This window comes from Brachyhypopomus gauderio, chromosome 3 (genome assembly GCF_052324685.1).
Source record: "Brachyhypopomus gauderio isolate BG-103 chromosome 3, BGAUD_0.2, whole genome shotgun sequence".
Classification (NCBI taxonomy): Eukaryota; Metazoa; Chordata; class Actinopteri; order Gymnotiformes; family Hypopomidae; genus Brachyhypopomus; species Brachyhypopomus gauderio.
In genome coordinates this window covers 39,263,670-39,285,296 of record NC_135213.1, presented here as the reverse complement: position 1 = coordinate 39,285,296, position 21,627 = coordinate 39,263,670, and the positions used below count along the sequence as shown (strand labels likewise).

At 41.9% G+C, this 21,627-nt stretch overlaps 1 protein-coding gene across 11 annotated transcripts; it reads right to left on the bottom strand.

Moving 5' to 3' along the window:
- Positions 1 to 599: 599 nt before the first annotated feature.
- LOC143509494 (uncharacterized) lies at positions 600 to 12,567 on the bottom strand. Of its 11 annotated transcripts, none has more exons than XM_076998302.1 (15): positions 11,922 to 12,564; positions 11,685 to 11,742; positions 11,249 to 11,358; positions 10,630 to 10,690; positions 10,063 to 10,185; positions 9,809 to 9,978; positions 9,407 to 9,527; positions 8,845 to 8,967; positions 8,188 to 8,233; positions 5,113 to 5,761; positions 3,741 to 3,842; positions 3,390 to 3,572; positions 3,018 to 3,059; positions 2,040 to 2,272; positions 600 to 1,287 (listed from the first exon to the last, which is right to left on the bottom strand). In XM_076998302.1, exons 2-15 carry the CDS (start codon positions 11,737 to 11,739, stop codon positions 1,239 to 1,241), a joined length of 2,067 nt encoding a protein of 688 aa, XP_076854417.1. In that variant the 5' UTR covers positions 11,740 to 11,742; positions 11,922 to 12,564; the 3' UTR covers positions 600 to 1,238. The 11 variants fall into 11 exon arrangements, 9 of the variants coding, with proteins under 9 accessions (XP_076854417.1, XP_076854415.1, XP_076854416.1 ...); XM_076998300.1 differs by having other exon boundaries at positions 12,297 to 12,564; XM_076998301.1 differs by having other exon boundaries at positions 8,887 to 8,967; positions 12,297 to 12,564.
- Between the last annotated feature and the right edge of the window lie 9,060 nt (positions 12,568 to 21,627).

Here is a 21,627-nt window from a genome sequence, read left to right as displayed (position 1 = left end):
AGGTTTCAGTAGCTTTCCAGTTGTTTTCCCCTGTATTTTGTCAGGGTCAAGTTGTTACGTTTGTTAGTTATTTTGATATACCAATATGTGGCTTTGTAATCATATTATTGCTGGAAGTAATATTGTCCCTATGACAATAAAAGCTGACATATTGTCACGGTAGGTCGGCCTGGAGGCCGCCAGAGGGCGCCTACACACACTCCCTCGGTCACACGCACGCCCACAACCACACAGAGCACACCCGGTCACCCTCAGCCTCTGTCTCCTGCTGCTTCTGTCCCAGCGTTACACATATACACTACGTACCATGTATAGATTCATATACAGTATATATACACACACATATATATATATATATATATTTTAGTGGGCCAGTCTGTCAGGAACTCCCGGGCCACTTTTTCTCCCCAGTCCGCCCCTGTCAGCACGGCTGCAATTTCAGTTGAAATCACGCTTCATTTCAACAGTTCTACAAGCGCCATTTCTTAGTTAACAGGAGCATAATAAATGCCAGAAGACTGTGATATGTTTATCTAATGGTTTATTAAACTTTGTCATTACAAAAAGTTTCACAAACTTATGTTACCGAGCAACACGTAAATACTTTCTTGCACTTTCTTGTTGCTTTGTGTAGGTCTACATTGGTAGGTCTACATTAGTAGACCTGGCCACGTGCAGGTAGTATGCAGTGGTACACATAAGGTCAGGGAGTTATGTTAAAACAGATTGCAGATTAAAGAATGTGCTTGCAAAGAAAAGCTGGTTTCTGCACTCCCCATTCAAACCATGAAAATGACCTTTCTAAAAACTTGTGTATTATATTTTCTTGTACAGTATCCTTTAGTACCTTGATAGAATTTCATATTTTCTAAGATATAAATGTGCATATGGTTATTTACCTTTGGAATTGTTTTATCCGTTTCAACTTTATGCAGTACCAAACTTCACTTTTAATGGTTTATTCCATACTCTTGTGATGAACTGATGTAGGCACTCGTTTTAAATTTTATACATAACAAAACAAATCACTCTTTTAGGAAATTAAAATAGAATATTTATTTCAGAAATGCCATTCTTAAAATCATACGACCTTCATAATTCATTACAATAGTTCCATAAAGATTTAAAAAACATTTGTATTGTTAATATTATCCACTTAAAAATACCCATTAGTAACAGTGATAGTGTTGGTGGATTAAAACTGGAACATTTCATGTTATTTCATCAGCATGAAGAGATTACGCATCATCTCCATCATCAAAATCGACTCCTGTAGCCGCACGCTTCCTGTAAAACAAAAGTCAGAAGGATGTGCTAGTAATTTTAGCTCATCACAGTTGGCAAACATTTGTAAATAAAATGTAAATGTGCCATATTTTGTCAATTGTGATTTTTTACACCGCAATCGAAATTTGTCCTCCGCTTTTAACCCACCTGTGCAGTTAGAACACACACACACACACACTAGTGATTACTAGGGCGGCAAGTGACGGCAAGAGCAGAGAAACAAGACTTGTACGGTTAAGGGGCAGTCATGGTCCTGTGATAGGGAACTGGTCTTGTGACCGGAGGGTCATGAGTTCGATTCCAAGACCTGAGGCCATGACTGAGGTGCCCTTGAGCAAGGCACCTAACCCCAACTGCTCCCCGGGTGCTGGGCTAGGGCTGCCCACCTCTCTGGGCACGTGTGATCCACAGCCCCCTAGTAATCACTAGTGTGTGTGTGTGTGTGTGTGTGTGTGTTCTAACTGCACAAATGGGTTAAAAGAGGAGGACAAATTTCGATTGCGGTGAAAAAAATCACAATTGACAAAATATGGCACATTTACATTTAGCATTTGAACAGGGTAGAAGTGATATAGTGCAAACCAAATGATGAGCTGCACTGTGTATTTACACACTTACGAAAGAGCCGTGCCTAATGTGTTCAGTGTAGGTATAATGGCTTGTGTACCTAATGTAGTGCCAGGGTTAGCACACTCACTACAACGTTAAAGACAAGGATGGTCATTAACACACATACACAGGTATATATTTACCTGGGTGGGAGGGGCTTGGTGTGTGCAGGCATGCCATTGGCTGTCAGCAGCTCCTGTAGCCACACACATTCCATGAGAATATCCTGAGCCCAGCTCCTGCTCTGTTGCTCCTGCCTCCCTGCTGCCCCCTTGTGGACCCGCTCAGACTCTGCAAGCACTGCTCTCAGGTCTCGGATCTCCCACTTTGACTGCTTCAAGCTCTGATTTAGGAGCACGGTCGTGCTCTCTGCCTTCTGTTCACGTCATACACACCAGCACAGGAGACACCAGAGTCAGGACAGGTGGGTTGATGTGGCTGGGGAAGATACTGGTGCTAAATTGGTGGCAGATTGTTTTAGTGCAAACGGTTCAGTGTTTCAGCTTGTGTTTATCAAGGAATATGGGAGTATTGTCTTGTTTATGATACACAGGTTATGACACACAGGTGCTGATTGAAGTGTTTGAATGGTGTAGCACCAGTTTAAGTCCTGACCCGTCCCACATTAGGGAACAGGGCTCTGTATTCACGCCACATGCTATTCAGAAGGCACGTAGAAAGTAAAGCCAGTGTGCTGGGGGGAGTGACCTGATCCCTAACTCCTCCTACTGTAGGTGGGTCTCCCTAACTCCTCCTACTGTAGGCGTGTCTACCTAACACTACCTGCTGTAGGCGGGTGCGGGTCTATCTAACACTACCTGCTGTAGGTGGATCTCCCGAACACTACCTGCTGTAGGCGTGTCTACCTAACACTACCTGCTGTAGGCGGGTGCGTGTCTACCTAACACTACCTGCTGTAGGCAGATGCGGGTCTACCTAACACTACCTGCTGTAGGCGGGTGCGGGTCTACCTAACACTACCTGCTGTAGGCGGGTGCGGGTCTACCTAACACTACCTGCTGTAAGCGGGTGCGTGTCTATCTAACACTACCTGCTGTAGGCGGGTGCGGGTCTACCTAACACTACCTGCTGTAGGCGGGTGCGGGTCTACCTAACACTACCTGCTGCTCGTCCCACAGAGCCCTTTTCAACTCGTCTACATGCTGAGAAAGAGAAGGAGAGAAAGAGTGAGAGAAAGAGGGAAAGCAAAAAGAAATCAATCAATAAACAGAAAAACCAATAATACTAAAATTCATAATGACATAATAGAATCTGACATATAAAGAGTGTAGAGTTGTCCTCTAATGTGTAGTGTCGTCCTCTAATGTCAGATCTGTTGGTAGTTCTGTCACTGCTCAAGGAAGAGCGCTCAGTGAATCAGATCATTGCGTTAGTTATTGCAGTGATGTACTACATGCATTACAGCGGGACAGTAGAACTGCTTACGGGGGTACAGGACGCTCAGAGGGGCAGGGAAGTGTGGTTCTCCTTACCTTCTGCAACTCCAGGGCTTTATTCTGCAGAGAGAGAGCACACCTCCTCTCACACTCTACCTCCGCTCTCCTCCTCCTCTCCACCTCCTGCACTCGCTCCTCCAGTATCCCACGCTGCTCTCTGAGAGACTCCGCCCTCTGCCTCTCCCACTTCCTCTGCTCCTGCTCCACCGCCATGGTAACCTGCACAGGTACATCAGAGAGGCAGGTGAGTCCGTGTCCACTGATGACTGATCATGGAGTGATGTTGATCTGAGCCCAGCAGCATGACTGCATCAGCCAGGGGGAGTTACTGCCGGAGCTGACTAGTGTGAGAGGTGAGGGGGGAGATTATTATGGGATGGTGGTAACCTGCTCCTCAGTCTTTAGCTTCAGTTCCTCCTCTTGCCTCCTGAGCAACTCCTGCTGCTGCTCTAGAGACTCTTGTAGTCTTGATACCTCCTGTTCCTTAATCTGGGAGATTAGACAGAAAAAAGGGACATGAAGAGAAACAAAGAGAGAGAGAGAGAGAGAGAGAGAGAGAGAGAGAGAGAGAGAGAGAGAGAGAGGGCGAGGGCGAGAGAGCATTTTCCCGCTATTGTCAAGCCTTCTCTTAAAAAGCCACACTTAGATCCCTCAGTTTTATCCAATTTTAGACCAATTTCTCATTTATCTTATCTTTCAAAACTCTTAGAGAAAATAGTTTTTATACAAGTGCAGGCCTTTTTACAATCAAATGATATTTTTGAAAAATTCCAATCAGGTTTTAAATCAAGGCACAGCACTGAGACTGCTCTGCTGAAAATTCACAATGATATCGCTATGTCCGTAGATAGTAGATGTCCTGTGATCCTGGTTTTGCTGGACCTAACAGCAGTGTTTGATACGGTGGACCATTCTATTCTTCTATCTCGCTTGGAGCACGTCGTCGGTATTCGTGGCACCGCTTTGAAGTGGTTCACGTCCTATTTGAACGATAGAACGTTCTCTGTTATGATAAATAATGCCTCTTCTTCGTGTGCACCTCTGTCATGTGGAGTTCCTCAAGGTTCTATCCTTGGTCCCCTCCTGTTTTCCTTATATATGTTGCCACTTGGGGAGGTTATATCTGCACATACAGTGCGGAAAATAAGTATTTAGTCAGTCACCAATTGTGCAAGTTCTCCCACTTAAAAAGATGAGAGAGGCCGGTAATTGACATCATAGGTAGACCTCAACTATGAGAGACAAAATGTGAAAAAAAAATTGAGAAAATCATTTTTTCTGACTTAAAGAATTTATTTGCAAATAATGGTGGAAAATAAGCATTTTTTCAGTGTACCACCACACACACACACACACACCTCACCAAACACGGCTTACGACCACACACACCTCTCCGAACATGGCTTACTACCACACACACCTCTCCGAACACGGCTTACCACCACACACACACACACACACACACCTCACCGAACACGGCTTATCACCACACACACACCTCACCGAACACCACAACACACACACACCTCACCAAACACGGCTTACCACCACACACACCTCACCGAACACGACTAACCACCACACACACCTCACCGAACATGGCTAACCACCACACACACCTCACCGAACATGGCTAACCACCACACACACCTCACCGAACATGGCTAACCACCACACACACACACACACACACAACATTACTAAAATTTATTAAATATGAACAGGAAAATGAGACCAAAGTAAAGACGTCACTAGATACCTGTTCTCTAGTGCCTGTGTAAGACGGGCGGTGTCTCACAGCTGCAGAGGGTGACGGGGGTGGAGAGGGTGGAGAAGGTGTAGAGGGTGGAGTGGGTGTAGAGGGTGGAGTGGGAGTAGAGGGTGGAGTGGGTGTAGAGGGTGGAGGGGATGTAGAGGGTGGAGTGGGTGTAGAGGGTGGAGTGGATGTAGAGGGTGGAGGGGATGTAGAGGGTGGAGTGGGTGTAGAGGGTGGAGGGGATGTAGAGGGTGGAGTGGGTGTAGAGGGTGGAGGGGATGTAGAGGGTGGAGGGGATGTAGAGGGTGGAGGGGATGTAGAGGGTGGAGTGGGTGTAGAGGGTGGAGGGGATGTAGAGGGTGGAGTGGGTGTAGAGGGTGGAGTGGGTGTAGAGGGTGGAGTGGGTGTAGAGGGTGGAGGGGAAGTAGAGGGTGGAGGGGAAGTAGAGGGTGGAGTGGGTGTAGAGGGTGGAGGGGATGTAGAGGGTGGAGTGGGTGTAGAGGGTGGAGAAGGTGTAGAGGGTGGAGTGGGTGTAGAGGGTGGAGTTGGGCTGTAGTTGTTCCTCTCGCTTTGGATCCTTTTCTTCTTTCGCTGAATTCTGGTTGGAGTTTTCAGCTTTCTACCGAGTCTTATAACCTGCCCTTCATCAGAGCTAACACACACACACACACACACACACACACACACACACACACACACACACACACACACACACACACACACACACAGAACGAAAGAGCAAAGAAAGAGAGAAACAGAGAGAATCAATATTTTGGATTTACTTTCATTGATTTAGTTTGTATCCCAAGTTTGTCTGATAACATTAGATTCACGCTGTTTAATCTACACTCCTTCTATTGTAAAATTTAGGCAAGATTGTAGGCAGGCTGAGAGACGTTGGCGAAGGTCAGAATTGCAAGTACATTTTGATATTTATTTGATATAAACATTGCACAATTACAACAGTGAAGTGAAATCAGCAAGGAAAAACTATTTCTCTACCTTAATCAATTCATCAAATAATAACTCGGCTGTCTTGTTCAGAAGTATAGATCAGCTAGTAAACCCCACCTCCTGTTTCTTCCCTGAGACTGTTTCAGTTGAAAAATGTGATGAGTTTGCAATATTTTTTAGGGACAAGATTACTAGTATAAGGCAGAACATAGCAACAAGCACTAATAGACTATCAACCCTTATATCAGTTACTCAGCCTAACTTTAATATGTCTTATTTCCAAGAAGTTGACAACACTACTTGATGTGATCTCATCACTAAAATCCTCTACTTGTGAACTGGACCCTTTACCTACATGCTTTTTCAAGCAGGTTCTGAGCTCATTAGCAAATGAAGTTCTAACGATTGTTAATCAGTCTCTGCAATTGGGTGAATTCCCTAACTTTTTAAAAACAGCAATGGTTAAACCACTATTAAAGAACAGAAATCTTGATCCCACAATTCTCAATAATTATCGACCTATATCTAACCTTTCCTTTCTTAGCAAAGTCATTAAAAAAAGTTGTGTCAATCCAGTTGAATGATTATGTAAAAGTAAATCAAATAAATGACACTTTTCAATCTGGTTTCAGAGCTCTCCACAGCACTGAAACAGCCCTAGTTAAGGTAGTAAATGACTTGAGATTGAATACGGATGCAGGCAAACTCTCAGTCCTTTTTCTGCTGGATTTAAGCACCGCTTTTGACACGGTTGATCATGAAATTCTTCTTGATCGACTACAGAGCTGGGTAGGCCTTAGTGGCTTAGTCTTAGACTGGTTTAGATCATACCTAACTGGGCGTGATTACTATGTAGCATTAGGTACCTCTTCCTCCACACATCAAAAAATAACTTGTGGCGTCCCCCAAGGATCAATTCTTGGGCCGTTACTATTCAACCTATATATGCTTCCGTTACCACATATCATTAATAAACATGGTATTAGTTATCATCAATATGCAGATGACACTCAACTTTACATTTCTCTAGAACCTAAGGCCCTAAAATCAATTTGCTCACTGTTTGACTGCATAGATGATATACAGACATGGATGTCTGACAATTTTCTGCAATTAAATAAACAGAAGACAGAAGTTCTTGTTCTTGGCAGTGATTCACAAAGAAATGATGTTTAAATATTTAAATCAAATGAATCTGAATGCCAGACAATGTGTTAAGAACCTGGGCGTCACCTTTGATAATGAGCTCAGCTTCAAATCACACATCATGACTACATACAAGACAGCTTATTTTCACCTTCGAAACATTGCTAAGGTCAGAGATATGCTCACTCCTGCTGACAGTGAAAAACTTGTCCATGCATTTATCACATCAAGGCTAGATTATTGTAACGCTGTTCTGTCTGCTCTTCCAAAGAGCTCTATTTCGCACCTACAGAGAGTTCAGAATGCGGCTGCAAGGGTTCTGACCCACAGGTGAAAGAGAGATCATATTACACCTGCACTCCACTCACTGCACTGGTTACCTGTCAGCTTTAGGATAGATTTTAAGGTTCTAGTCATGGTTTTTAAATGTCTTCATGGTCTTGCCCCTCTTTACCTCAGTGAAATGATGGTTAGATATGTTCCAGTCAGGTCTCTGAGGTCTTCAAACAGTAATCTACTGGTGATTCCTAGATGCCGATTAAAGATTGGCGAGGGTGCTTTTAGACACTATGGCCCAAAGCTCTGGAATTCTCTTCCTGAAGAGCTCAGAGGCATTTAATCCCTGAATAGTTTCAAGAACAGTCTCAAAACATTTCTGTTTAGATCTGCTTTTAGTTAAGAAACTCTAGTCTATTATTTTATAATTTGTCACTTTATTTAATTATTTCTTTTTATCTTTAATTTTAATATTTTGTTATCTTCTTATATTTACTTTAGTTTTATTTACTTTACTTTTTTATTATATTGTTTACTTTACTTTTTTACATTTTATGTTATTTTACTTTAATTTCTTCTAACATTTCCTTTTTGTCTTCTCCTTTTTATGTTTCTTTTATTTATACTGTAAAGCACATTGAGTTGCATGTATGTATGAAAGGTGCTATACAAATAAAGATTATTATTATTTATTATTATTACCTGAGTGTTTGTCCTTCATCACAGGATCCGTTCTGACCTTCCCACGCTGTAACGTCACACAAGCAGAGAGGTTTCACTGCCATTCACGCTCGTAAACTCATATCCAGATTCATAAAACATGTCATATATAACTTCCACAAGAATGTAGCACTCACTCAGGTCAGAGGTCACACTGCCTACCATGGAGGTCGTTACAGTGAGTCAGAACCACACAACTGGTCCCTCAAACCCAGACACACGCTGCTTGTCTACAGTTTCAGTTGCATTGTGATTATATTCATGCATTTTGCATTTTCTGAAGCAATTCACAATTTCACTGCCTTTTAATGCCGAAGCAAACACAAGACTATACACAGCATCTGTCTTGTTGTTCAGCGTATGCTGAATATGCCATAGTACCGGTTCTGTGTGCAGCGAGTCCAGATCGCTGTCTGTGGTGAACAAGTCTGTCCTCCTCAGAGGAACTACAGAAGCTCAGAGATCTATATGAACACAGTACCTACGTCTACAGCACTGAAAATGGTTTATTCTGATGCACTGTATATTTTTACTCTATATTATTGTTGTCTGACACTGTGAATATGAGTAAATCTACTTCATTTTAATGACAGAAACAGCTCAGAGAAGGTCGGGCTCACAGATGAAGCCAGGAGCTACCTGCTAGGGGTCTGGGTTTGGGCGTTTGTGAAGAATGCCTACTGGGGTTGTGTGTTGTGCTCAGATATCCTGCCATCTGGGCTTCAGTAACGCGTACAGTATCACTGCCCAGACTGTCCGTGGCTTAGGACAGAACCATCAAGAATAACAGTTACATTAACTCGACTTTGAGTTAACTCAAATACATTAACTGTGCCCCTACGGTCCCCCACTGACAAAAAACCCAACATTTTTAAAGAGATTGTTGCACCCTTTTAAATGAAAATCATGATTTCATAAATGTCCAGTTCAGAAGGTACGTACATAAAGCTATGCTGCCTCCTACTGGTTGATTCCTGTCAGTTCAACTCATTATAATTAAAATCTCTCCAGTCTTTTAAGACTTCTCCATTACATCTGTGGACACTCAAATGAGTATCGTCCCACAACAGGCCTGTAGGTCATTTGAATCCTGGGCAGAAGCTCGTTTCCTTATGCTGAACTGAGACCAGTTCCCACCCCACCCCCATCCCCATCGACCTAATCTATATGGTCACTGGAAACTGATCTGAGGTCAGCATACCTGTTCCAGTTGAACGTGGCACTGGAACGTCCAGCATCACATCTCTGAATCTTGAGCTGAAGTCTTCAGTGCACACGCTCTCCTCCTCTTCCTCGTCCTCTTCCTCCTCTTCCCCTGTTACCTATTAAAGATGCTATTTTAGCTTTGTTATACTGTTGTACTGTTTGTCCACAGCGGCAGTTGTCCTGTTGTTGTGTTGTGTTCGTCCCTCAGGGGGGCGGGGCATATAATCTGCCTCACCTTTCACTTTAAAAATACATAATAATATAAAATGAAAAAAAAAATTATGAAATGTGTCATACATAAATAATATAACAAATATTGTAATGTCTTAATGTAATGATGAAATCACACACACACACACACACACACACACACACACACACACACACACACACACACCCCAATGGTAGTTCCCAGCAGTCGTTCCAGTCTCCAAAGACACTGCTCAGTCTTCGAGCCACCGGGTCCTGCAGCTCCCAGTGTCTGCCAGGAGGGAGCAGTAAAGAGGCGAACACGATCACTGCCCCGTTCTTGCTGGCCACCTCGCTCCACTATGTTTATAGTGACCTCTGTAACGGCAGGGAAACAGGCAACGGTTCGGCGTTACAGGAGGCACTGCACCCTGGGACGGGACCATTATCGGCCTGTTTTACCTGTGGAAGTGTCCGGGAGGTCAGAGTTTGACTCGTTGGGCGTGGAGGTAGTGTTGCCAGTGGGAGGGGGCGTGGTGCTCAGGACAGAGTCTTTAATCATAGACTTACTGCTTCTGAGGTGCACTGAAAATAATTTTAAAGATATAAAAAAGACCACATGTGCTATATCCTAAAACAAATATTGAATTTGGGCATAATCCTAAAATGATTTAGATTATATTTATTTTCAAAAATCAGAGGAAAAAAAATCCAATTAAAATAAAAATTTTTCAAGTATCCAGATTCTGGACAGTCTGCAGAATTGACACCCAGTGAAAGGCACTGGTTCCCAGTCCGAGTCCTTGGATCTCAAGCTCAGTGTATTTTTGTATTCTCACTCATCTCATAAAGGTTGATGAGTTCTACACCTGCTCAATGAGCTGAATCAGGTGTGAGACAGGTGAGAGCATGAGAAAACGTGATGAGCGTGGTACTGGTCCCAATGACACGCCCACAGATCACGCCCACAGATCACAGGCCACGCCCACCGCCATCTGCTAACGTGATCCTGAGAGACCTTGAGTCTACCTGAGTGGAGAACGTTCTCCGTCTTGCCGTTCCCTCCATTTGGTCGGCCATGACTATGAGTCTAGGGACACAACAGAAATTTAGCGTAAATTTAGAAATTTAACTTTTGCAGTAAATATCCTCATTCTCACCCACTGCACATTCATGCTTTTTTTGCAGGTGTACAAGGTAATTTTAACACATTTGCTGGTTAAATGATCATATTCTCTGCTTGTATCTATATGGCACAAATCAGGGATATAAGACCCCACAAAAGCATCCTTGTATTAATATAACTGATCAAACAAATGATCTTTTGCCTGAAAGAAATGTCTTTTATCATTTTGTTATGGAGGTCACGGGGTTAGTCCCAGTTTTAGGAACCAGAGACATTGTGTTATTTCCTTACTGGACAAGCAAGGCCTTCACCAGGTGTGCCAGGTGTGCGTGAGCCAGACACACGTGAATATGTCTGCACGCTGGTTCCCAACACTTCAGCTGCGTTATCACTGTAGTGTTGAGCCAGTGACTTTGTGACGTGTTACACAACGTCAACATTTACTCATTTAACTGCTGGAAATGCAGTTTTTCAATGAAGAAACAGAAAGGAAGAAATATTGTGAGTGGCCTCCCATCTGACCTGCAGCCTACTGAGCTGATCATCGATGGCGTCAAGCAGGAGATCGCAGTGGTCTCTGCAGAGAGCAGCTGGGTCCAGACAGAAACCACTGGTCACCTCTTCAACACCATCTGAGAACAGAGAACAGGCAGAAACTAACATCAAAATGAAAGACTGAAAAGACACTCCATTGCTGTTGTGATTGGTCAGATTATAACCCATGAACTACTGCAGTACACAGTGTTAATATGGAACGTTAACACAGAGGTATCTGGGATCAAAATAATGTGTGATTATATTTAGAAGTCGCTGCACCTTAAACAACAGCGTCAGTTCTTTGTATATAGACAGGCTCCTTTAAAGCTCAGTTAAAGCTCAGTTAAAGCGCATGCACCTCCACCCACACCGACAAGACTGATCCAGAATCAGAGTAAAAGTCTAAGACAAGCATTCAGACCAGCACAGAGGCGATCATCTGTGTCATCAGCTTCTCCGTGGCTTCCAACGTCCATCACCTACAACACGCAAGTCAAAAAACACAACATGAAACTGCACTTCCCAACATTACAGCCTCTGTAATATAACTTTTACCCAACAAACTGTAGTGTAGTGAATGTATCATTTTCAAACTAATTAAAGGGTCGTTCATTCATGTTTTATTCGGTTTTAGCTCGTTTGTTATGCTGAAACACACGTTTGGAGAGCTGGAGCGACTGTTGGTGGCCTGTTGCCCGGGGAACAAACGGGGAACAAACTGGGACCCGCCAGTAAACGCGGTCCGGTCTGGTGGGAAATAAAAGACTCACACATTCCAGTCCCACATGTGTATCCACCAAAATGTCTTAAGAGTTACGCACTGTATCGTGTTAGTACTATGCTGCTCCTTGAAGCTAAACGTTTACCAACTAAATGAAAGTGGATATAATAAAGGCGAACGTGCATGTTTAAGAGCTGCTTGCGCGTCGTTTATAACGTCCTTTATCACATTAGAGCATCGTGTAAACACACCAATGATCAAATCATCTTTCGTTTTGTTTGACCTAACGAATCAAGACGCACGTATACTCACAGTTGGTTTGGGTCTGGATCTCAACCCTGCTGCGGGACTGATGGACTGAGCTGCACACATCGCTTGACATTCACAGACGCACGCGCCGCAGGATCTTAGCAACCGTCAGTCCTGCAGACCCAACACACCCTAAAAAGAACTTGAACTGAAGACACATGGAGCGGTTCAGGTAATGCTAGACATTCAAATGGCTTCAGTTCACTGGTGCATAATCAAACATTTCTCACATTTGTGAACACACATTATAGATCAGATTTCCCATATTTCACATTGTCAGATGAGGCTTGACTGTCCACCCATGTGATCAAGACTCGTTTCAGTCCTGTCTTTGTGTGCATATACTTGGCGATCGATCGTGATATAATACTTAATTTGTGTCCATTTACACCTCCACTTCCCTAACAATTTACACTCCAATTTTATTTGCTGATAGTGCCACACACTCATTACACTCCATGTCTCAAAGGTTGCCCACCCCTGGCATAGAGCATACCTGTCAACTCTCCCGTTTTGGCTGGGAAACTACTACCATATTTTACCCCTCTTTCCCGATGTCCTCCCGTATTAATATTTCCCCGTAAATTCCCGTATTGTAATATAGTATATATCTTAAAAGCATTCAAGCGCCTCTCCAAACTGAACTATGTCGCTAGTCTCGCGAGAATGGCAACCTGCAGTAGCCCGAGTGTCAGTTCTCGCGAGATTAGCGCTGACAGCGGGAACAACAAACCCGAAAAACTAATCAGAGATGGATGAATGTAACGAGAGAGAAGGTGTTTCTATCAAAAAAGTGAAGACGTCGTGTAAAATATAAGGGGTCCTGGACCTTGATTGGGCTGGAGGGAATGATCGTAGCGACCAGCGGAAAATTTTCCTTATTTTTAAATAAAAAACGTGACAGGTATCTACTTTGCTGCCAGGGTGCTCCTTTTCTAATGTAATTCATTCAATTCCATCTCATTACTCCTTTATTTAAATGTATTATTTAAAGTAGAATTAATTTGCCCAAATTAAAATGGCAGTAGATACGAACAGTCTCAAATGTAAATTCATTCATGCTGCGGTTTATTGTGGTACTTTTGCATATTTTTATTTTTTTTTTCTTAAAAAAAAGAAATGTATAATAATGAGCTTATTATTAAAAAGGAACAACTATTACTGAATAAAGTAATATATATATATATATATATATATATATATTCATATATTTTTAGTAAGTTGCGTACTAAAATTCTATAACCACAGTATGTTTTTTGTTTACTTAGATGTTATGAATTGATTAATCGAAATGACGTCACAATACATGACGTTGGTAAGTAGTAGAATTCCGTTTCTATAGTAACGACATAACACAACATAACCGAACGTATATAAGGCCGCACGTCAAGGCAGTCGACACCAGTGTGATATTTGTTGAGAAAAAGGAAAGACTGTACAGCATCACAGCTGAACATACAACTAATTAACACAGTAGTGGACAGTGGAGAGTTATAAGAAAGAAGATGGACTGCAGTATACAGACTGAGATGGAAAGTGAAATTCTGAAAAGAAGTGAGGAACAATCAAAGGATTACACACAGACGCTGAGTGAACAGGAGGAGATGTTCAAGATGACAATTGAAAATATGATATCCAGGATTAATAAAGCCACAGATCAAATAGACACAGAGATGATAAAAAACAGAGAGATGGTCAGTGAGTACAAGAAGATGGAAAAGGAGTGGGCAAGAGAGAGAGAAGAAATGAAGAAGAGACTTAAGGAACTGGAGGATGAAAAGAGGGTGGTTGAAGAGGAGAGGAAGCTAATGGAGGAGGCGTGTATAAAGGAGACGAGAAGGTTGGCCGAGTACACAGCGAGGGAGGAGCTGGAGAAGATCAAGCTTAGGCACGAGATCTTCTTCTACCAAGAAAACGAAAAGGCACGCCTGAGTGAAGTAGAAGAACTTAGACAAAAGATGAAGGAGAATGAAAAGATAAAGGGGGAGCTAGAAGAAGAGTTGAGAAGGAATAAGGCTTCATGCCGCCTGAAGCAAATGGTGGCTAGAGCGTTTGTGAAGAAAGACGGAAAACCTGAGGGCTCTGAGAAGAGAACTCTGGGACGATGGTGGAGGAGCATATGGCGAAAATGGTTCAAGCACTGAAGTGAAAGTGTGAGGAACCGCACATGATCTCCGTGTAGATGCGGTTCACCTGCCGCTCATCGCGCCTCCCCATCGCAACTATTTAATCTTCCCCCTCACTCTTCTTGTGAAGTATTGGTGCCATGCCACGTACCGAGCGGTCTCTCCGTGTTACTGCCTTCCCCGTGTACCGACCTCTGATCTCCTCCTAGACCTCGTCCCCTGCCTAGTCCCTCTGAACCAGAACCATATAGAGAGAGAGTCGCGCCATCTCCGTTCACTCCAACGGACCCGTTTGATTACAGCAAATACGAGCAGCGCAGTCAAGCTGGACCAGTGGACCATCTGTGATACACTTTTACAGGTTAGTACGCTTAAAAAATCTGATTGTGTATTATAAGGACATCAGAATCAAATTAACATGTGCGTTAAAATGTGAATTAAAGCATTTTAGTGAATTATCCACCTCTTAATAAGCAGATTTACTTGTAGGAGTAATGATTAGTCCAAATGTTTCTGTCTAATGGGCTTGATTTGGAGCTGTTTGGGGGGTTGTTGGATTTTGAAGCTCGGCTGCTGGAGTTGTTTTTCACCTTTGTGGATTGGCTCTTGCCTTGCTTCCAAGCTGACCATCTTTTAACCGTTTCTTCTTTCTGTCATTTCGTATTGTGCAGGGGGCTTCCTCTTTCTGAGTGCGGGGCGATGCACAAAAATGGTGCAAACAGCATCTGCTCTCAGCCTAGTCTTGCCCTGTTTGGTTCTGATGAACTGGTCTGCCTCAAAATGTGCCTGCAGAGTGATGTGAGTTTACTCCTCACACATGACAACTCAGTTTTGTCTACCCATATACATATCCCATAGTGGGTGAATACACAGTATTAGAGAACACTTACTGGATACGTATACACTCATTACACGTATAAAAAACAACCAAGGATGTGCAACAAATTCAAATTCATATCACATCAATACTCATAATAATCTTTTTCTCCTCTCTCTCTTTAGGCCAAAGAACCACAGGGGATTCAATGGAGCTGCAACTAGATGGCACCCTCACCTGTTTGATAGCTCTGTGATCATTGTTTCAATAAAGACGGCTATTATCCGCACTTGGATCCTTGTCTGCCTGATTAGTACGTTACAGAAAGGGTAGTAAACAAACCTGTGCCCTAGAGAGATTATAAATAATATGGCATTTCATAATAATAATAACAATAATAATAATAAACACATTTTATGAACTTATTCATTTTGGTTGGATGTGCCATTGCCACAGAGGGCACGCTGATGCCAACTCCTCTCTGAGGTTCACCATCTGCAACTATAGAACTATATTTGGATTATAAATACAGACTTATGCTAGCGGGCCGCCCAATGGAGGATGGGTTCCCTTTTGAGTCTTGGTCCTCCCGAGGTTTCTTCCTAATCCCCACCATCATAGGGAGTTTTTCCTCACCACTGTTGCCTCTGTCGCTCATTAGGGATCTGGACCCATACAATTGTAAAGCTGCTTTGTGATGTGTTGTAAAAAGCACTATATAAATAAATTTGACTTGACCATGTTACAATAATTATGATATTTTATATATATATATATATATAAAAAATTACACGCTACCGTTCAAAAGTTTGGGGTCACTTAGAAATGTTATTTTTGAAAGAAAAGCAGTTTTTTTATTTAGCTAACATTAAATGCATCAGAAATACACTCTATACATTATTAATGTGGTAAATGACTATTCTAGCTGTAAACGTCTGGTTTTTAATGCAATATCTACATAGATGTATGGAGACCCATTTCCAATAACCATCACTCCAGTGTTCTAATGGTACATTGTGTTGGCTAACTCTGTAAGGAGGCTATTGGATATTTAGAAAACCCTTGAAAACCCTTGTGCAAGTAGGTTAGCACAGCTGAAAACAGTTTTGCTGATTAGAGAAGCTATAAAACTGACCTTCCTTTAAGCTAGTTGAGAATCTGGAGCATTACAATTGTTGGTTCGATTAAACTCACAAAATGGCCAGAAATGAAGAAATTCAGTTCTGAGAAATGAAGGCTATTCCATGCGAGACATTGCCAAGAAACTGAAGATTTCCTACAATGGTGTGTACTACTCCCTTCAGAGGAGAGCACAGACAGGCTCTAACCAGAGTAGAAGGAGAAGTGGAAGGCCCCACTGCACAACTGAGCAAGAAGACAACATTAGAGTCTCAGGTTTGAGAAATCAACGCCTCACAGGTCCTCATCTGGCAGCTTCATTAAATAGTACCCGCAAAATGCCAGTGTCAACATCTACAGTGAAGAGGCGACTCCGGGATGCTGGCCTTCAGGGCAGAGTGGCAAAGAAAAAGCCATATCTGAGACTGGCTAATAAAAGAAAAAGACATTGGACAGAGGAAGATTGGAAAAAAGTGTTATGGACAGACGAATCAAAGTTTGAGGTGATTGGATCACACAGACGGACATTTGTGAGACGCAGAACAACTGAAAAGATGCTGGATGAGTGCCTGACACCATCTGTCAAACATGGTGGAGGTAATGTGATGGTCTGGGGTTGCTTTGGTGCTGGTAAAGTGGGAGATTTATACAAGGTAAAAGGGATTTTGAATAAGGAAGGCTATCACTCCATTTTGCAACACCATGCCATACCCTGTGGACAGCGCTTGATTGGAGCCAATTTCATCCTGCAACAGGACAATGACCCAAAGCACACCTCCAAATTATGCACAAACTATTTAGAGAAGAAGCAGGCAGCTGGTGTTTTATCGGTAATAGAGTGGCCAGCGCAGTCACCAGATCTCAACCCCATTGAGCTGTTGTGGGAGCATCTTGACCGTATGGTAAGTGCCCATTAACCCAATCAAACTTGTGGGAGCGGCTTCTGGAAGCATGGGGTGAAATTTATTCAGATTACCTCAGCAAATTAACAGCTAGAATGCCAAAGGTCTGCAATGCTGTAATTGCTGCTAAGGGAGCATTCTTTGACGAAAGCAAAGTTTAAAGTAGAAAATTATTTCAAATAAAAAAAAAAAAACATTATTTCTACCTTGTCAATGTCTGGACTATATTTCTATTCATTTTGCAACTCATTTGATAAATAAAAGTATGAGATTTCAGGGCAAAACACAAAATTGTCTAGGTGACCCCAAACTTTTGAACGGTAGTGTGTATATATACTGCTCAAAAATATAAAGGGAACACTTAAACAACACAATATAACTCCAAGTCATTCTCAACATTCCCCTCAAACATTTGCAGCCACGTACTGAACGAAAGCGTCGATTCGCCAGGACACTGGAGGAATGGTGGCGGTAGGGAAACGGCCATCCTCTTTGCCAATTTGTTAGGTTGTTAAATGAAAGTAAGAAGCAACACAACCGTACAGATTAAATACACACGTAGGCTTTGTTCGAAATAGACTACTACATACTGGATACTGCATACTGGTCCTCGTAGTAGTATGCAGTACAGTTTCCAGTATGCGACAAAAGCAAAGCATACTACGGGGTTACGTGAACGTAGCGTTGCATGATGGGATGCAGTACACCACGAAGATAGCTCTGTTCGCGTACTGGAATATTTTGCGGAAGTAGTAGGTCATCCGGGTATGTTTCACGTACTGAAAATTTTCATTTTGGTCACATACTGCATACTGATTTGGGGCTCGATCAGTACGCCAGTAGTATGTAGTAGGCTATTTCGAACACAGCCGTACTTTACTGAGCACATGGCACTCCTTCTTCTCCTCTGCCTTCCTCTCTTACACAGTACACAGTGCCTCCTAGTGGAGGATCTAATTAGAACTCTATAGAACACAACACAATTGTTTTAAATTTTATACATAACAAAACAAATCACTCTTTTAGGAAATTAAAATAGAATATTTATTTCAGAAATGCCATTCCTAAAATCATACGACCTTCATAATTCATTACAATAGTTCCATAGAGATTTAAAAACCATTTGTATTGTTAATATTATGCATTTAAAAATACCTATTAGTAACAGTGATAGTGTTGGTGGATTAAAACTGGAACATTTCATGTTATTTCATCAGCATGAAGAGATTACGCATCATCTCCATCATCAGGGCTCGGTAACATATGGCACGTGGGCATGCCGAGGCATAATCACTGGCACGCGCCACGCTGGACCAGCATCAGCAAAAAATGAATAATAAAATATCTCAGACAGAGAGCACGATCCTCCAATCGAAATCGCTCCTCAACGCTCTGCTCGGCGGAGGCGTTTATACTTGGCGATCGATCGCGATATAATACTTAATTTGTGTCCATTTACACCCCCCCCCCCGCTGACAATTTACACTCGCCACATATATATATATATATATATATATATATATATATATATATATATATATATATATATAAATATTCAACCCCCCAAAGATTTTAAAGATTTATCAATATATGTTTTTTCAAATAGCAAGATTCTTCTTTGGATGACTTCATGAGTTGAGTGATACATATAATCAGAACAGAAAATGCATGATATAGTATTTGTGTGTAACAGTATATTTTGTTAAGATAGCCATGTCACAATTATTCAACCCCTATATAATATTGTTGTTTTTAAAGCTTTCTGACAGTTTTTATGGACTAAAGTAGAGTTGAAACATAACTAAGCCTTTGATAACTCTATAATGATCCTTCATTTGCTTCAGCTGTGATGCATATATAAACCCCACCCATGAAGGAATTCAAGGTGAGTTGCAATCATGGGAAAGACAAAGGAGCTTCCACAAAAGCTGAGAGAGGAGATTATTTCATCGCACCTAAAGGGCCTTGGATATAAGAAGATTTCCAAAAAATATAACATCCCAAGAGACACCATTGGGAGCATTATAAGGAAGTTTAAAACTTATGGAACAGCTGCAAACCTGCCTGGCCGTGGAAGAAAGCCCAAAATTTCATCAAGAGCCCTTAGCAACTTAGTCAGGACAACTAAGAAAAACCCCCGTGTGAGTGCAAGACACCTACAGAATGACCTGATGAAGGCTGGAGCAAGTGCTTCAGTAGCAACTATAAGTCATGGCCTGGTGGTTAGGGAACTGGTCTTGTGATCGGAGGGTCGTGGGTTCGATTCCCAGACCTGAGGCCATGACTGAGGTGCCCCTGAGCAAGGCCCTTAACCCTCAATTGCTCACTTGTATAAAAATGAGATAAAAAAATGTAAGTCGCTCTGGATAAGGGTGTAAAAATGTAAAATATAAGACGTGCACTGAATAAAAGAGGACTTCATGGCCGGACTCCAAGACGCACTCCACTCTTAACCACAAGGAACATCAAAAGTCGACTAGAATTTGCCAGGAGGAATTTGGATAAGGCTACAGAGTTTTTGGAGACAGTTCTATGGACTGATGAAACCAAACTGGAACTGTATGGACATATGGACCAACGGTATGTCTGGCGTGCGAAAGGCCAGGCTTACGACCAGAAGAATACCATCCCCACAGTCAAGCATGGAGGTGGGTCATTGATGATGTGGAGCTGTTTTTCTGCAGCAGGAACTGGTAATCTTGATTGTGTAACTGGCATCATGGATTCTCAGAAATACCAGGCCATTTTAAAGAGGAACGTGATGGCATCTGTTGACAAATTAAACCTTGGCAATCATTGGACCTTCCAGCAAGACAATGATCCCAAGCACACCTCCAAGTCAACCAAAGCTTGGTTGAGAAAAAGATCATGGAATGTCCTGGAGTGGCCTTCTCAGTCCCCAGATCTAAACCCGATTGAAAATCTTTGGTGGGATTTAAAGAGGCAGTTGCAGCACGGAAGCCATCAAACATCACTGAACTAGAGGCTTTTGCACATGAAGAATGGGCCAAGATTCCAATTGAGAGGTGTAAGAAGCTTGTTAGTACTTACCAAAAACGTTTGTTGGAAGTTATAAAAGCTAAAGGATGCTTCACAAAGTATTGAAGCACAAGTACAAAGAGTTACATTTTTTCATTTGAACTTCAAAGTTAAGTCAACTTCTGTTGTCAAAATAACTCAAATATGTATTAATACTGTTTGTTGTTTAATGTTGTTTAATTTTGTCATTTATTGTCAAATGATGTACAAATGATGCAATACTTGCAATAAAGGAAAAAAAAAACATTAAAGTGCCGTTCCAGAATAACAAGTGAGAAGTATTTTAAACTTTGATTTAAAAATGTCTAAAGTTATGGCTCTTCTAATGGTTTTATTAGGGGTGGGCATAGATTAATTTTTTTAATCTAGATTAATCTCACTTAATTCTTGAAATTAATCTAGATTAATCTATATTAAAATGGTTCATATGCGTGCTACCCAAGTAATGACTAAAAGTCAGTTTTTGAGATAGGGTTTCTTAATACAGGGGGTGCGTTAGACCAGGGGCTCATCTCCTGTTTCCAAAATGCATCAATGACTGCTTGAGGAAGCTGTTCTACTTTGATACTTGAAGAAAAAAAACATGCTCAATAAAATGTAGGCTACTCGTGTTCAACGGTTTATTCAGTTAAACATGAATTTGTAAGCCTACATACTGTACATACTGTACATTAAAAGGGGTTGATAACATGTTTATTCAGCTAAACATGATATTTGAAATGTAAGCCAATATTTAGTACATTTAACCTCACGGACGTAATTTGTAATTACGTAATTTTTTTCAAAAGCCGGTTTTGGTCCTCTGCAGTTTTAAACGGTTAAAAATAAATATTTAAATAGCGACGAATCTAGCGCTAGGACCATGCAGAAAACGACCGCTCCGAGCTCCGCTCCGGTAACACTTTACGTTCCTAAAAATAAATTTTCCATGAAGCAAACCTGGCGACTTTGTGGCCGCATCCATGTAAACACACGTACGATTTGTAATTCACAGGTTTGAAAACTCGTTCTCGCCCCTACTGTGCAATTTGGTTAGGAATACAGCCGAGCTCAACTATCAAGTTGAAAGTCATCGTAGTTTGCTTACCCATTTTGACCCAGTTCCCAACCCAACTTTAAGAATAGATTAACGGCGATAATTTTTATATCGCCCGATAAGAGTATCAAATTAACGACCGCCGTTAATGCCGTTAACGGCCCACCACTAGTTTTTATTCAGCTACTTTTGTGTAAGAGCGGCATATACTTCTGTTTAAAGAGATTCTCCGTGCAGTATCCGCCTTCTTTTGGCAGATCTGTTAAGATGATTGGCTGCAGTAAAAAATGATTGA

Coding starts and splice junctions, on each gene's coding strand:
- LOC143509494 (XM_076998300.1), bottom strand. CDS start 12,356: ATGTGTGCAGCTCAGTCCATCAGTCCCGCAGCAGGGTTGAGATCCAGA. Junction 11,359..11,684: donor AGATGATCGCCTCTGTGCTG/GTCTGAATGCTT, acceptor CTCTGTTCTCAG/ATGGTGTTGAAGAGGTGACC. Junction 2,273..3,017: donor CTCTGTGGGACGAGCAGCAG/GTAGTGTTAGGT, acceptor TGACGTGAACAG/AAGGCAGAGAGCACGACCGT.